This window comes from Mastomys coucha, unplaced genomic scaffold (assembly GCF_008632895.1).
Source record: "Mastomys coucha isolate ucsf_1 unplaced genomic scaffold, UCSF_Mcou_1 pScaffold13, whole genome shotgun sequence".
Lineage (NCBI taxonomy): Eukaryota > Metazoa > Chordata > Mammalia > Rodentia > Muridae > Mastomys > Mastomys coucha.
The window spans coordinates 38,660,882-38,678,175 of NW_022196895.1; the positions used below are offsets into that span (position 1 = coordinate 38,660,882).

The 17,294-nt window shown below is 45.1% G+C and overlaps 1 protein-coding gene and 1 long non-coding RNA gene across 7 annotated transcripts in view; one reads left to right on the forward strand and one right to left on the reverse strand.

Annotated features, from left to right (window-relative positions):
• Window positions 1-3,425: 3,425 nt before the first annotated feature.
• On the forward strand, window positions 3,426-10,665 carry LOC116087109. Its single transcript, XR_004117254.1, has 3 exons — window positions 3,426-3,565; window positions 3,653-3,693; window positions 10,201-10,665. It is a non-coding gene; the product is annotated as an uncharacterized LOC116087109 (long non-coding RNA).
• Ppp2r2b (protein phosphatase 2 regulatory subunit Bbeta) overlaps window positions 10,033-17,294 on the reverse strand; it is a 417,822-nt gene continuing 410,560 nt past the window's right edge. For all 6 annotated transcript variants that reach the window (XM_031365583.1, XM_031365585.1, XM_031365581.1 and 3 more), the window contains 2 exons: window positions 13,275-13,366; window positions 10,033-10,823 (listed from right to left, as the gene is read on the reverse strand). In XM_031365583.1, the coding sequence (XP_031221443.1) occupies window positions 10,544-10,823; window positions 13,275-13,366 (372 nt within the window). In that variant the 3' untranslated portion in view covers window positions 10,033-10,543. The remainder of the gene's footprint in view (window positions 10,824-13,274; window positions 13,367-17,294) is intronic.

Below are 17,294 nucleotides of genomic sequence, written 5' to 3' on the forward strand. Positions count from 1 at the left end.
ACTAGAAAAGAACGCTCTCCAACCTGTTGAGCTGCCTGCTGCCTGCTGCCTGCTGCCTGTACGCTGCAGCTTCTCAGCTTTTGTGAGCTGTCACTCATGCTGGGATGTGCTTTGGTGACGCCGCTGTCTTTGAATCATTTCTGCATCTGTAGGTGAACCCCTCACACAATTTCTCTAAGAAACCCCGGTACAACTCATTGGTTCACCACGTAAGACTGTGGTCTGTCATCAACTCCCTATCTGGGTTGAGTAAAACCTTTGTTTGTGTCTCCTCAGGGACAGTGTCACTGAATAGCCACTTCCATACTTTCCTAAAGTATGCTCTCTGCCTTCCATCTTGTCCCCATCAAAGGTTTCATTTATACAGTTGCCAGAGAGATCTTCAAAGATGCAATACCAGCTATGCTAATGAATGCTCCCTTCCCGACTCTCAGTGACATTTCATAGTCACTGTGTGTGTGGGGTCCAGACAGTACTCTGTACTCCAACCTTGCTCTCTCACCAGCACCGGAGCCCAGCTGATCCGAGACGTCACTAACAGCTCAACCAGTTTGCAGAGCTCATGTATTATTTTCTTACCTGGTTGTCCCCTATCATCCTTTTGGATTTAACCCTGTTTCCTCTCCTTCAGAAGAGTGGATGTTCTAACACAGCAAACCCAACACAAGCTTTGCATCACTGCTCTGTTTTCCATGCAGCATTTAACAGGTTAATTTGGGATGGGTGTCTCCTACCAGTCTAGATTCTCTGAGGTCAGGGCCTTGCGATCTTTGTAGTTTATACATAAACCATGGCGTAATTGGGGATGGAATTTTTAAGAAGACAAAACAGTTTAAAGTATTAAATCTTGTAGTTAAATGATAATTGCAGTAAATAAATGTAGGGTGACCATCCATGCCAGTTAATAGCAAGGACTTCAGCCTGGGTTCCAGTAGATCCATCAGTTTGCGAGTATGGAAAAGTAAAATCTGACAGCCATAATGATGCAGTAAAATGGATCCTCAGAGTTCAGAAGATGTGTTTTTTTTAATCCCCCTACCTTAAAATAAGTCTTTATGTAGCTGTGGGAAATTGGCACTATCTTTTTGGTCATGAAACTGTCTGACTATGTTGAAATGTCTCCAAAACCAGTAATCTGCAATTATCGTCCCTTGCCCTAGCAGTTATGTCATACAGAACACATAAAAAGACGGCTATAACAACCTCACGTAGAGTCATATAATCTTACTATCAACCAACCCAGCGGAGATTTAATTTGTAAATGGAGCCTCAGTCCCAAAGTAAAAGATAATAAAAGGTTTATGGCCTCTTTTTTTTTTCAGGCTCTGTCTCTAAGCTATTGGGAAGCATCCTCCATTGCTATGGGAAAGGTAATGAATTCCGAGAGGATCCTCCAAGGGTCCGTTAATGTGGTGCTGAGACCATTTGTACATGCAGTGTGTGTGTGTGCATACATGTGTGTAGTGCTGTGGCAAGAAGAATTTGTTTCATGCTGGAGAATGAGGGAAAGCTGTAATCAGTGTTCACGCTGGAGGGTCCCCAGAGTCTCTCCTGGGACATATGAAAGTAATGGAGTGTTTTAACCCTCTCTATGCTGGCAGGAGTGAAGTGCTGATTGAGCCGTGTTCCACTCTTGCAAGGGGACATTCTTTCTGTACTTAGGAAAGTCGGTGTTTTTGGAAGTGTACTTTTTTCTTCTGTGATGGACAGAAAATTTCTAGTCACCAATGAATGCATTCATCTTGGCATTCCAGGCCATTTTGTCACCAAGATCCATCCCACGAGAAGTAATGAAAACTTGCCTGTTTAAAAAGAACATGGAAAGTGAAATTATGCCTCCCATCCTGCCAGCTGGGAATGAGGGAATGTGAAGGGGAGCTGTGATTCTTTAAGTGTACCACCAAAAAGAGGACACAACCCTGGGCTTCCACCATACCTTCCTCCCGTGAGAATCTCAGACATGACGGAGGCATGATCTCAGTACTGGGGATCGAACCAGTGCACTCTAGGTAATTAATTGCTTTATCTTACATCCTAAGGCTGATCATCATACCATCTTTGGATTATTGTCTCACATGCATGAATGTATGTGTATGTGTGTGTATGCACGCATGCATGCACATGTGTGGGTGTGCATGATTGGGAATGAACCCAGGACCTGTGCATGCTGGGCAAGTGGTATGCCCCTGAACTCTGCACCAGCCCTTCAGTGTGCTCTCTAGCAGATCTGTGTTGTGTCTGGGATGCAACAGAAGTCATTTTACGTCATTGAGAAATAGATTGTGTCTAGAGGTGTCATCGTTTGTTGCTCTCTGACAGTTCATAAGCAACTTGTATTTGGGATGGGAAACCAATGGCTTAGATGGGATGTAACTTCCAACTGTGCCATAAGCAAAGAATCAAAAGTAAGAAAAGCTATATGGGGGGCAATCCAGAGGTTTTTTTTTTTTTAAACTTTTAAAACTTTTGTATTGGTGTGACTTGAGTTTATAGACTGAAATCAACATTCACTCTTTGCTACCCTCATCAACCTATCACAGACCTCCTAGAAAGGTCTTAGAAAGCTCACTCTGCATCATGGCCACATGGAAAATGAACATTCCCGTCTTCTCCCAAACCTGCTCTGCCCTGAGAGGTGCACACTCAGCCCTAAGAGATTTCTTCAGGGAACTAGCTTGCTTTCCACTAAGAATGTCCCAGGGAAGGGTTGTCTCTCCTTTTCCTTCCACATGGGAGGGTTGAGTGTAATCACTCTTGTCCGTCTCCTTAGCCTTGTTATGGGGAATATTTAGTGTTGCAGCCATGATGTGTGTGTGTGGGGGGGTTATCTTGGATGTGCTAATGTTCCTTCCTGCATCAGTGCACACAGTATTGATTGTAGGCTGTCAACCTTTCTGCATGCTTTGCGAGGTCCCAGGAGGCTAACAGCTGCGGGGAGGGTAATGCATCAGCCAGGAGCACATGTGTTCTGTTAACCGACACTACTCTGAGCTCACTTGCCTGCTCTTAATGCATCCTGGCTCACTGGCTCTCAAATTTCCTTTTTAATCCCCCGACTCTTCTCAGCGATCCTTTGGTACTGTTTGGGTCTCCATATGTCAAGTTCTCCTCACTCAGCAGCCACTGTTCATCATGCACTCTTCTGAGGGCACAGGCTGGCACTGACGTCGTTACGTGTGTGTGTGTGTGTGTGTGTGTGTGTGTGTGTTTATTCACTCAACAAGCATTTAGTAAGTATCTAGTGTGTGCCAAACATTGCTATGAAGACAAAGAGTGGACCAAACTGTGTTTCATTCCTATGAAACGTAGGGAAGTAGGAAGAGGCTCGACAGAGGAAGTGACACCTAGCTACGGCCATCAGTGTGTTCCCTGAGACTGTTTAATACATACTTGCTCAGGAGAACCAGTGAGGCAGGATGCATTAAGAGCAATCGAGTGAGCTCAGAGTAGTGTCGGTTAACAGAACACATGTGCTCCTGGCTGATGCATTACCCTCCCCGCAGCTGTTAGCCTTCTGGGACCTTGCAAAGCATGCTCAGTTAGGATGGAAACCATAGTTCCTCAGGTGAGTTACTCCTAAACTTGCTTTTGACTCTGGGTGACTCTCATTCAGGCCAGGCACTGCTTTCTAATCATGGTCTTCACCCCTCAGGACTGTCTCCTGCCTCTTCTACTCAGGTGTCCCGCAGCACGGTAAGTTCCTTAAATACCCACGTGCTGTTTTTCTTGCATGTCCCACCTCGAGGCCCGGAAGATTCTTTTCTCTTCATCTGGAAAAACTCACTCCCACCTGTCTTCCCAGTGTCGCTGGAGGAATTGCCTCCTCTGTGGCTCCTCTGTTTGGACGGCATGGTTTTGTGTGCTCTCTATGCCTGCCCTGCCCAGCGTGGCACGGGTTGTTCTATCTTGTAGAGCTCTAACAGGGCCACAACAGTACATAACAATGTGGGCCAGGCACCCGTCTGACAGCCTGGGGTGTATCAGATCTTCCAGTGTTCACACTGAATTTACCTGCTATCAGTTTATTAGTAAGGCCACTGAGGCACGGTGATGTTAATTTGTCCAGGGCAGTTTAGCTTTTCACTAGTAGAGGTCAGGTTTCTTCTCAGGAGGCAGGCAGAGGGGCTGGTGGATGTGGCCCTGGAGGTGCTTAGCCAAGACCTCCCAGGAGCTGCTGTTGCCCGTGAGGCTGCTCTTCCCTGCATGGGACAGGATATAGAAGAGAGCAGCTATCATTACTGTTTTGTAGACCAGCCTGGCACAGGCTTGTCAGGGGTTGCTTGATCAATTGCTAAACATTTAGTGGATGATTGCTCCGAGTAACAAAAGGCCATGCCAGCAGGGCGGTGGTGGCGCACGCCTTTAATCCCAGCACTTGGGAGGCAGAGGCAGGTGGATTTCTGAGTTCAAGGCCAGCCTGGTCTGTTCCAGGACCAGGACAGCCAGGACTATACAGAGAAACCCTGTCTCGAAAAACCAACCAACCAACCAACCAAAAAAAGGCCATGCTAAGTTTTGCCATTGAGACAGACATCGTTCAACTCTGCTTTCTGGGATCTTTGACACCCATGAAGATATCATTCTGTCTGGAAAGGCAAATCATGAGGAAGCTAGGACAAGAGCACATTGCAGACTGGTCCTGGGGGCCTCTAGGTTTCCTCCCAAGTTCGTTTTTAGAGAGGTAGCCTATACACCCATCCAGACGGATGACAACAGCTAAAGGTGCCTGAGATGGTGGTCAGGGGGACTTGGGCGGGCTTTGCCTACCCCAGAAAGAGCTCCAAGGGTGACTTTCAGGGGATGGTGTCAGAATAAGGCACCAGCAGTAGATGTTCTGCCCCCACAACAATCATTGTCTTTTTAGTCTCTGAAGGCAGGAGTGAGAGGTCAGGCTGGGTCTGCTCCAGTGGTTTACCCCAGTATGGCAGATCTGAGCGGGGGTGGGCTGGGGATAATCAGCATTGAGGTCAGAGTTGGAAGTTGGAGACCTATGTGGGTATCTGGACTTTTCCCTTATTTCTGGCTAGCTACTTATCTTTGCTCACAGAGTGGCCTGTTCCTGAGTCTCCTCACTGAGAGAAAGAATAAGCCAAGGTCTCCATGCACTGCCCAATCGGTATGGAGGAGAAGGTGCAGGATCTAGAGAAAGCTAAACCTGGATAACACTCTGGGCTGTCTGCAATACTGTCTAGATACTTTCGGTCTATCATGGGAATGTGTTTCTACCCATGAGGCATTGCGGTGATTTTCATAGTCACATGGTGACCGTTCATAAACACTGCTTTAATTCTTTCCATCTATTATGTTTAAATACTTGGGTGTGGAGCCTAAGGAGTATTTGTTACTGGGACTAGGGATGTGGTACCTCAGTGGTGGAGTCCTTGGAAGGCATGCATGAGGCCCTAGGCTCAAACCCAAGTAGCAGTCATAGAGCATTGCCACTGGATGAGTGAAAGCCGGTGGGGTAGGTTAACACTGGGGGACTGAAAACTCATTTCTAATAGCGCAGGGGAGCTTTGGCTTGGCATCTTGCTCTGGTGCTGCACCACAGCCACTCCAGCTTCAGTTCCTTGTCAATGGGCTCCCATCTGTTCAAAGTGCTGTACCATGCTTGCGTGCTGGGTGGAATGCCTTAAAACTCTACATTGATGTCAAAAAACTCCAAGTAACCATTTTCTTATCACCTCACTCATCCATTCCCTCTGTAGTTTCTGAACTTCCTTCACACCTCCTTGTGTTATAAAGGTGCTAATGGTGGTGTGTGCTGAGCTCCTACATGCTGGTTACTTCCAGCAGAGGCAGTGTCCTGTCGCTTGGGATCTGCTGCTGATCCCCTACCCTCAAGCCACGAGGTTACCTTTAATGTTGGTGAACTCACGGTGAGGACTGGATTTCTTTTTTTGTTGTTGCTTTTTTGTTTTTGTCTTTGTTTTTTCGAGACAGGGTTTCTCTGTGTAGCCCTGGCTGTCCTGGAACTCACTCTGTAGACCAGGCTGGCCTCGGAACTCAGAAATCCACCTGCCCCTGCCTCCCAAGTGCTGGGATTAAAGGCATGTGCCACCACACCCGGCGAGGACTGGATTTCTAATCAGTACGTTTCTTTATATGTAGTGGGGGGTGGGGATGAGAACTTCCACCTGGTTTTGTTGTGAATTGTGTAAATATTGTCATTTGTTTCCTTCAGTGTAATACTCACCCACAAGGGCAGGGGTGACTCACATGTACCCATGTGATTATAGGAGTTGACAGATTCTTCTTGCTGGGTGCCACCTCGGCTGTCCTGACATTGCTGCCCTCCTTACGTCCTGGTGTAATGCATTGATCCTCGTTGTAGTGATACTGGTATAGACAAGCCTGTTCAGATGCATTTAGCTACAGAAACACCGTGGTGTCTTGCAGTTGCCTATAGTGTTCAGCATGGTACCATGTCACGTAGATGCATGGGCAAGGAGCGATGAGTGGGTAGCACGACTGCCATTGGGCTTGTGGAAGTGTGTCTTCCTCAGGTGAATCCAGAGGCAGGCTGGAATGATGCTGAGAGTCTCAGAGCACGCCTGTTAGATCATGTCTGGAGTTTTGGGGGGTAATCAAGGTGAATGCATGTGTAATTTTTAGAACAAAGCCTGGCCCACCCATGAGAAGTGTTAGGCGACCGTTGGCTTTTCCCGTGGCTGACAAGATTCCAACAGCTCTGCCTCTCTCAGCTACCTTAACTTGGAGTCCAAACTCTCTCAAGGTGATAGATATCCTTGGCTAGGCCGACAGGCTGTCATTCCTCTATTTGCCAAGTGGGAGTCAATGGTGGTGTGCGTCGAGGGAGGAGGCACCAAAGTGAGCATGGGAAGTTTGTCATCCTCAAGGAGTGTGGCTGCTGTGACTGGTGTGTGGCGCTTTTAGCCATCAGAGGAGGAAAGGCAGGAGCCAGACTTTAAAGAGTTAAGATGCAGGTCCCCACCAGCTGTTTACCTAGCACCCCACCCCCTTGTCGCTGGCTTAGCTCACGCGCTTCTTTCTTATAACTTATCTTCCTCCTTTGAGAGAGAAATCATGGCAGCCTATCAAGGTCCAGCTTTTGGAGTTGCTTTGCTTTTAGACGCCGGGGGAACTGAATGTTACCTTAGGAGGATTTAAATCAAAGCACACCTTCTCATTTTACTTAATGAGCCCATGCCCTCCATTTGTAATCCGATAGCATTGACAGTGGATGGTGCAAGGCCCTTAGAGCCAAGCCAACTGCTAAAACCACAGCAGGGCTAGTTTTCAGGTAGCTCTGAGTGTCTTCTGGGTTTGCTAAGGACAGCATACCTGGAACTCAAGGAGATGATAAAGGGTTCGCTGCTCATGTGTATAGTAGAGGATTGCAAAGTCGATCATCAATGGGAGGAGAGGCCCTTGGCCCTGTGAAGGTTCTGTGCCCCAGTGTAGGGGAATGCCAGGGCCAATAAGTGAGAGAGGATAGGGTGGCAAGCATGGGGAGGGGGGAGCCAACAGGGGTTTGTTCTTATGTTTATTTGTTTGTTTTTTTGGAGGGGAAACTGGGAAAGGAGAAATCATATGACATGTAAATAAAGAAAATATCTAATAAAAAAAAAAGATTTAAAAAAAAAAAGGGTTCGGTGCTTAGCATCTGGGAAAGAGCCAGCAAATGGCGACAGGTGGTGGTCAGTGCTGCCTGAGGCTTGGCTCCGGTGATATCCTCTCCTGTTCTTGTCTTTCTGGCTGTTGGTTCAAGGTTCCCTTTCATGTGCAATGAAGAAGAGCCTGGTGCCTGTGGGCTCTAACACCGGCACATTCGCACCCTTCCTCCCTCCAGCTCCCACAGACTCCACGGAGCCTGGGAGCTCCCTAACAATCACCAGGATTGTTCAAGAGTATGTTTGGGGAGCAATGATGACTCCAATATGTGTAGACCATGGGCCTACTCTAATGCCTACAAAGGCATTGATGTCATGCTAGCTTAATGGTTCTCAACCTACCTAATGCTGTGGCCCCCCCCTTAATACAGTTCCTCATGTTGTGGTGACCCCTAAGCATAAAATTATTTTCATTGCTTCCTTATACCTGGAACGTTGTTACTGTTATGAATCATCATGTAGTTATCTGATAAGTAGGATATTTGATATGCAACCCCTGTGAAAGGGTCCTTTGACCACCCCCAAAGGGGTCGAGACCCACAGGTTGAGAACTGCTGTGCTAGTTACTTGGCTTTTAGTGAGCATACATTTGGTGGCTCACCCAGGAGGTGTGTGGATGTGTGTTTCATCTATGAACAGTGATGTGAGTTATGTGAGTAGTGTTAGAAAGAAACATCAGCACTTCAGACCCAACATTTCAGGGGTGATGGATTTTTGGAGGAGGATATCTTGCTTTTGAAGAAAGGTGACTTAGATACATGATAATGAACAACAGTATAGAGGAGGGCTGATGTTCAATTTGATAGACATATGATTTGTATAAGCCCACGTGGCATAGTCAGAGGTGGGGAGTCCCAGGGACCTGAGCAAGAGCCAAGGCGGGGAGCATCGTCTTGGGACCAGGTACTCCTTGCTCATTACAGCTCTCTAGGAGCCCGAGGAATTTCTGGTTCTTCTAAGTTTCATCAAACTACTTCCTGCCTGGGGAGTTTCTCCAGGGGCCATGAAAGATGCCTGAGGAGCAACTCGCACTGAAGAGAACTTGAGAAACATCCGGGAAGCCAAATCTCCATCTAATGTGCTGCTGTGTGGAGACACACAGGCTTGCGGCAAAGCTCCTGAAATGGGGATGTATATTACAAAGTTACTACTTAAGTAGCTAGTTATGTCTCGCCAAAAAGCTATTAGTATAGAGGCTTAGAAAGAGAGACATAATTCTTCTTCTTTTCTCCTCCTCCTCCTCCTCCTCCTTCTTTTTTTCTCCTCCCAAGCAAACTCAAAGTTGGGAGTTTTAATAAATACAGAGACCGAAAGAAAATTTCTCTTTTAGAGAAAATCTTCCATCTCAAGTTATTTACTGTCTACCAGAAGGAAATGGAAAGGGGGATGGGTGGGATGGGAAAAGATGAATCAAGCCAGAGCAACAGACAGAAGCTAAGGCCCCATTTTCTGGATGCACTTAAGCACCTTCTAAGCTCCCTAAGTGTAAATCCTTCAGTTTCAACTTTCCCTTTAGAAATGGCTTTCTTGAAAAAAAAAAAAAAGAAAAGAAAAGAAAAAAAGAAATGGCTTTCTTGAAGTGGTGAGTCCATATTCTCATCTCAAGGGAAGGATGAGCCAGCTGTTGTGATTAGTATGGAAAAGGAACACTGGCTGTCAGAATGGCTATTTCTTGAGGAAGATAAACCTTGCTGTAAGGAAATGTGACTTAACCATAAGGCTGGTCTGATTCCCGCCCCACCAAATCTCATTGTTTGGAGGGAAAGAGCCCTGAAGTCTTTTTTCCAGTTTGTTGAGTTTGAAAGTGGGCTCAGAGATGTGTGCTTAGGCTATACAAATCAGCATCATTCTGGCCTTTATTGTAGACACAACAAGGACTGATGGATGGTTATTTCTGAAAAAGAGGAGGGGGTTGCTCAGGAGGCGTTAACCCAAAAGAACAGGCCAGCCTTTCTTACGGGGAGGGGAGCCATGCAGTTCCACCTCAATGCTTTATTGAGAACCCCTGATACTAAGCAACTGGGGCATGGCCTTTAGAAGCCAATGGGCAAATCCTCTGGCAGAGGTTGAAGGGAAAGAGGCAAGGACCATGTAGGCAGGGGATTAGATGGAGCCATTTAAAAGGAAACAGAAATACAGCAAGAGTGACAAGCAATGGAGGGATCTGGTCTCAGCTGGCCTTGCCAAGTCAACCCTGGGAAGCCCTGTGGAGAAAGGACTCTGTTTAAGTTCTGTAAAGTGTTTGTGGTGCTTTGGCCAATCACATTCTTAGGCTGTTTCTATGGGGCTTACCAAAGGACAGAACACTGCCTTGACATCCCTTCCCTTCCCATTTTGCACCCTTTTCTCAGCCTCAAGAAATGTCTCTAGCTTCAATAGAAATGTTTAAAAGGAAATGGGTGGGAAACATACTGGCCAGGCCTGATTTATTATTATTATTTTTTTCACAAAGAGGAAACTCTTTAAGAGTAAACAGTGTTTATTTTTTTGTTGATTTTTCAAACAAATGGAATTGCTTAATTAAAAAAAAAAAAACCTTATCTCTTTTTCTCCTTAAATACTACAGACAATCTCATCTTATCGCAGCAGACACCTAGAAACAAAACACAGAACCCACCAGAGAGAACTGGGCGATGAACGAATGCATCAGAAATTCAAGTCGACTATGGAAGAATTACTGCCAATTGGCAGCTCTCAATTCTAAACAGAAGTGTCCCAAGCCTACCGAGTTTGACAGACGTTTCTTAGAATTGGGGAGTTGGGAACATTGAACTCTTTTTAAGTTCTATTCCAATTGTTTTATGCATAGGGAAATGAAAGTCAATGCATCAAAATGAAGACCCAAAGAAACATTTAAAAACTTGTTTGACTAGTATTCAGTATGTGAGACTAAGCAGTAACTCGCCCTCCTAGTTAACCTTGTCCTGGAATATATATAAGTTATTTGTAGCCGCCACTGCTATAATATTTTCTGAAGGATGCCAAGCTGTATGCAAGATCTTTTTGCTAAAGTCCAGACTGTCAACACTGATCTCATCTTTTCTTCGCTTGCCCCCGACGCACACTTTTCGGGGTTTGAGAATAGCCCGGGGTTTGCTGTTTTCCCTTGAGGCCTCAAGGGTCACATCACGCTTGGTGTTTCGGTCGAACATCCTGAAGAAGTTATTGTAGGAGCCCGTCATGATGACGCTGCAAGGGAGAGGGGAAACGGGGTGACTAAATATTAAGAAAGGAGAGGTAACACATCCTCATGACATCTTTCAGGAGCAAAGAATGCTTATTGTGGCCACCCACAGGGACTATATAGGTTTAAACTGAGAACACTGACTTCTTTTGAAATTATTGAAAGTGCTAAGCTCTTTGGCTGGGCTTGGAACAGAAGGTTGGAATAATCATCGGTATTACTCATTTTTACTCCAGGGATGCCCTTCTGTTCTTGAGTCACTGATCTGGTCCAAGTGTTATGATCCTAGGGTTACCTCCGTTCCACTAGTGTTATGAGATCATAAAGAGCAAGGTGTAAATAGGAACACTTAGAATCAGCAAACTATTTCCCAGCGTTCATCCACAATTGTTTTGGGATTTCTGAGCTGTCTGGGTTCTGAGAATGTAGCTTAGCTCATCTGCCTGATGTGTCAAGTGTTGAGGCATGACCACCACAGGGCAGCCTCTGTCCTTTTAGGAGCCAGCTCTATATTCTGCTGTTTCATCAAAACTTGTCTGCAAAATGTATGCCATGGTGTTGCCGAGAGAGGCAGGGAACAGATTTAACCACCCTAAACCTAAACTTTGATTAAGGTTTTATATGTAGGAGATGCTTCCGTGTTTTTGCAGCTTAACCATTTGCAGGGATACCTGTGATTGAGTGGAAGACCACTAGATGCAGAAGGCTTCCCAGCAGAAGGGTACTGGATCTTTAAAGCTGACATTTAAGATGGGTGGCAGGTATTGGGGAGATCCAGGGCACTGCCTGTGCCCAAGGTGTACCATCTCATGGTGGTATATCAAAGACACTGACATAGATTGTGTCTGGGAAGGAGTGCCTGGTGTCATCTGTTTGTCAATGGAAGAAAGAAACTGATAAGGTGGATTTGCTTTGGGTACTTTGTCAACTGTGCAGGTTAAGGTTGGATTTTGTTACACTGGCTCAAATAATGGTGTGCTACGGATAAAGGGGTATCTGGGTGCTCCAGTAAACTGTCATAGGGGTACAGGGGATTTACCTCCACAATCACAGTTAAGCTTTCAGTGGCTCACGCAAGGGAGTGTCAGAGGAGATGGAGGTGCACACACTGACAGAGTCTGTGAGAGGCTTAGAATGCACATATGCAGGGCTCTGAGGTGTAATCCAACCACCTGGCTTTGTAGCTTCCGGGACATTGATGTCACTTCTCCAGCAAGATCTGACTTACTTTTAAGCAAGTCAGAAAAAAATTTTTTTCTCTTTAAATATCTGAACTTTATCTGAACAAAATTCCCAGTTATGATGTTCTGGAAGAACTGATCTCAGGACTCAAAGTCAACATTTCTTTACTTTTGTAATTGCTGCTTACTAACTTATGAGGGTAGGACATTGCACTAATTCCCAATTATACACCGATTCTTAGCTTCCTCAACTGTGAAATGGATAGAATGGAGAAAACCCTACTGGGCTGTGGCTGGGATTAGAAGATGTGTGTGAGAACTGTCCTGGTGCCAAGGTATACCTAGGAGTCATTGGTTCTGAAGCTAGGTTAATGAAGAGTGAGCTGGAATAATAACTGTGTAAATAGTATCATCTAGCAATGGCTAAGTAACAAACTTGCTTCTTTCCCTGCTGACTCTGGTTGCTGGTTTAGTTGCTTTGCTCTCTTAACCTGTATAAACTGGATAATATAACCTGGGTCCTTTGCTACATGTTTGCAACATCTAGTTCCGCTAAGTAGAAGAAAGATTGGTGGTTTGGGAGGAAGGGCAAGATAGTCAGAGACCATGACACTGACTCAAAGTTAGGTATCTCAGAATGAGCCTGCTGTGAAAAAGTTCCATGCTATTGAATGCTATTTCTGGGGCCACCTTCATCAAGGAGCAAACTGAGCCCCAGCAGCCTGCATTTAGTTTACAGACAGTCAAAAAAAAATCATCTGTATATGTCAAACTGAAAATGAACTATTGGGAGGTAATATGTTATATTGTAGAAATCAAAGGCCTTAAAACACTAATAAATCACCCTGAAGGAATGTGATAAATGAGGCAGGCTAGAATTCTGCTAATGAAGCACTGGTACTCTAGCAGTTTCGAGAGGATGGGCCTAGAAAGCCACTTGGCAGTAATCAGAATGATGCAGGAGAGTTATCCTTATCAGTGGTCTTTAGGAGGCACATGGCCCTAGCTTTTGAGTGCCTTTGGGTGCCTTGTATGTCAAAGACAGCATTTCCTTGTTGACTGTCACCCGTGTCAGCTCTAAAATGAACTTGGGCCTCACAGACTCCTTCTCTTTGTGGACTTGACCACAGTCTCTAGTCGGTGACCCACATAATGAATGTGTCCTGGCCAGGTCTTGGGGCTCAATATTGATCTCCATTTGGATGCACCCCAGTTATGATAAACTGTCTAGAGTTTCTTCAAGGGAAAGGCTTTCAGCCCCAGAGTGTTTCTTACCTGTCTGACCCATTCCACACACACTCAAATTTATCAAAAATGCAGTCATTTTCATAGAGGGAGCACAGCTTGCTGCGGAGGTAGTCATGAACCTAGGAGGAAACACCAAGAACACGTCAGCATTGTACAAGGCAGGGATTCCTGGGAATACCCACTTGATGATGTGTGCTTTTCATCCCCTCTGTGTTCCCTTCCATTGCATCTGGTGGCCCTGTACTGGATGCAGACTCAGCCCTCCCTGTCTTTAGGAGGAGAGCCTGGATCAGAGAGCTTCTCATATACCAGTGTAGATTGAAGAAGGTTGCTTGAATAGATAGTGGCATAAAGAAGGAGCCAGTAAATGGTAGAATTATATTTTATTATTATTATTGTGTGTGCCTGCATGACTGTGTGTGTATGTGTGTGTGTGTGTGTACATGTGTCCGTGCATGCATTGTGTGTGTGCATACAGATGGAGGGCAGAGGATAATTTTGTGGAGTTGGTTTTCTCTTTCCCTTATATGTGGGCTCTGGGGATTGAATTAAGGTCAGCTGGTGTTAGTTTTTTGACAAAATGCTGTTCATTAAAAGTCTGCTCCAGGGCTTGAGGCAGAGCGTCAGCGAAGCAACCACAGAGTGGAATAAATGCATGAGAAGTTTCAAACAGTGCTAATGTCACAGAGTATGAAAGTGTAAAAGGGCACTGAGAGATGAGGGACATTACTTTTTGTAGAGTGGGACTCAAGGCATGGGAAGGTAACAGGGCCTTAGAAGCCTGTGGAAAGTGAATGAGTCTGGACAATACCTGGAAGGAAGGCTTTCCAGCCATAGGGAAGAGCATATACAGAGGGCCACAGACTCGGGGAAGGAGTATGACAGACATGTGGTGAGTAAGCATGACCAAGGTGAAGGATGGCATCATAGAACGATGGAGCCTGTGTGTTCCAATAAGGTGTAAGAGCAAATGGCAGAGGCCAAGGGGACTGGTTTCCGCCTTACTGGTGAATGGCTGGCATCAGGGCAAGAGCAGTAGCTAAACTCTAGACAGGGCAGGGTTGATAGGACATGGAACAACTTGGGGTGGGGGGAAGGGGTTTGTAAAGTGGGAAGCTGGCATCAAAGAGGGTTCCTGGTCATTCTTCTGAGTATGAGGTGGCTGGGCAGGAGGGGCTGCTGGAGTCTCTTACAAGCAGACAGGTGAAGCCCTGGATTTGAAAACTGGATCCATTAAAAAAAACAAAACAAAACAAAACAACAACAACAGAAACATTGAGAATGAAGATAGAGTTGAAAAATCCAGTATCTCAATTAGAAAACTCAGGGGAAAGCCTTATAAAGAAATGGCAAAGTATCAGGTCTCAAATATTAGAGGAATTAGACCACACAAGTAAAGAATATAAAACTTAAGATTACAAAGGAAAGGGCTATGCAGGAACTGTGTGATACCATGAAGAGACCAAATCTTTTAACTATAGTTATTGCTGACAGAGAAGAATTCTAGGTCAGTGACGTAGACCAGATCTTTAATTATTGAAAAGAATCTTCCCTATGGAAAGACACAACCATACTGATACAAGAAACACAAATCAACAGACAGACCAGAAGGGAAACTCCCCATAGCATATCATTGACAAAACACTATGTATGCAGAATAAAGAATAATAAAAGTTGCATGAGGAAAAAAACAAACCACAAAGCACATATAAAAGAAAATCTATCAGAACAATAGCTGATGGAAACTTTGAGAGCCAGAAGAGCCTGAAGCAATGCATTCTAAATTAAAAAAGAACATAAGATGCTAAGCACAAATCCAGCCAAACTATCAGCAAGAGTTGAAAGAGAAAGGAAAACTTCCCATGGTGCACATAGACTAAAGGAATTCATGCCAGCTGAATCAGCCCCATGAAGAAAACTGGGACAAAGAAAAGAAAAGCCAAGAGACTCTAGAAAGAAAACAAGTTGTAACTAATGAAATGTGAACATCAAGAACAAAAACAGCAAAACCACACACACACACACACCCACACACACACACACACACACACACACACCAAACCTAAACAAACCTAAAGTAACTATAATCAACACATACCTTTCAATAATAACTTTAAATATTAATGGCCTTGATATTTCAATTAAAAGACACGTGCTAGCTAAGTGGATTAGGGAACAAAATCAATCTTTCTGTCTATAAGAAATTCAGCATTGAAGATAGGGCTGGCGAGATGGCTCAGTGGGTAAGAGCACCTACTGCTCTTCCGCAGGTCCTGAGTTTGGATCCCAGCAACCACATAGTGGCTCATAACCACCCGTAATGAGATCTGATGCCCTCTTCTGGTGCGTCTGAAGACAACTACAGTGTATTACGCTGGAGGGAGTGGGGGTGGGGGGGCGGGAGTGAGTGGGGCTGGAGCGAGCAGGGCCATCCTGAGGTCAATTCCCAGCAACCACATGATAGCTCACGGCCACCTGTATAGCTACAGTGTACACATACACATAAAATAAATCTTTAAAAAAAAAATAGGTATGAGTCTAAAGAGAAAGTATGGAAAAACATATTACAAAGAAGGAGGAAGCAAACCGTTATTTCTATCCTAATATTATGTCTTTGTATTAAAACTAACCAGGCAGAAAAGCAGGTAGGCTAACTGCAGATCTTCACCTTGCCTCTGCTCCAAACCTCCCCCCTTCCGCTCCCAGTTTCATCCTCAGCTCTGTAGCAAGTCAACTGCTAACCTCTCGCCCGCCCCCAGTCTCCATCTCCAGAGATCAAGCAGACCTCCTCCCACAGCCCCAGCCTGGTTGATTCAGCTTATTAACTGCAGGGAAATTCCCTGGGAACCCACAGGCTAGGGAAAAAGGTAGGCTAACCTTTCTCTTCCAAATTCAATCCCCTAGTCTCATATCAGCTTTGTAGCAGAATACCTTCTGTGGTCTGGTCTTACTCTCTGCCTCAATTCCCAGGTGACTAAACACATGCTGATGAAACACCCTGCTTTCCTTCCTCCTGTGGACCCTCTTAGCCCTGTTCCTAGTTTATTCCTATTCCTAAGTGCCAGCTCCCGATACCTAGAAACACATTGCACCCAGAACCACAGTGGCCACACCAAGCACGATCCCAGAAGCATTCCATACCAGGCAACACACAACCACCATTCTCCTAAGACCCAGAGAGAGCAACAGAAATCAAGGAACAAAACACCCGTAAAAGACAGGACCAGATATCCCAAACCCAGATGTCGGGGTGAAAACACAACACCCAGGACAATATATCTCCAGGACACATTGCAACTCTACTATAGTAGTCCCTGAGAAATGCAGCTGAAGCACAAGAGAAAACAGTCTATGAATATGGCAGGGGTCCTTAGAGAGGAAACGAGAAAGTATCTATGAAGTCACAAACAGTGGAAGAAGATGCATTAAACAACTCAAGACCTGAAAGTGGAAACAATCATAGGATACCCAAACTGAGGGAAATATGGACATGAAAAATGTAGGAACTCAGAGAGGAACCTCAGAGGGAAGCCTCATTAACACACTACAAGAGATAGAAGAGAGAATCTCAAGCCTTAAAGACAAGACAGAAGAAATGAATAGCAGAGTCAAAGATAATGTTAAATCTAAACAACTCCAGGCACAAAACATCTAGGGAATCTGGGACATCAAGAAAAGACAAATCTATGAACAATAGGAATAAAGGAAAGGAGACAGCTGGTCAATATCCAAGAAAATATTTTCAATAAAAACCATAGAAGAAAATGTCCCCATCCTAAAGAAGGAGGTGCCTATCAAGGTTCAACAAACATACAGAACTCCAAAAAGACTGGGCCAGAAAAGAAATTCCCTTTGGCACATAATAATTAAAACACTAAACTTATAGAACAAAGAAAAACATTAAAAGTTGCAAGGGGCTGGGCGGTGGTGGCACACGCCTTTAATCCCAGCACTTGAGAGGCAGAGGCAGGGGGATTTCTGAGTTCAACGAGGCCAGCCTGGTCTACAAAGTGAGTTTCAGGACAGCCAGGGCTATACAGAGAAACC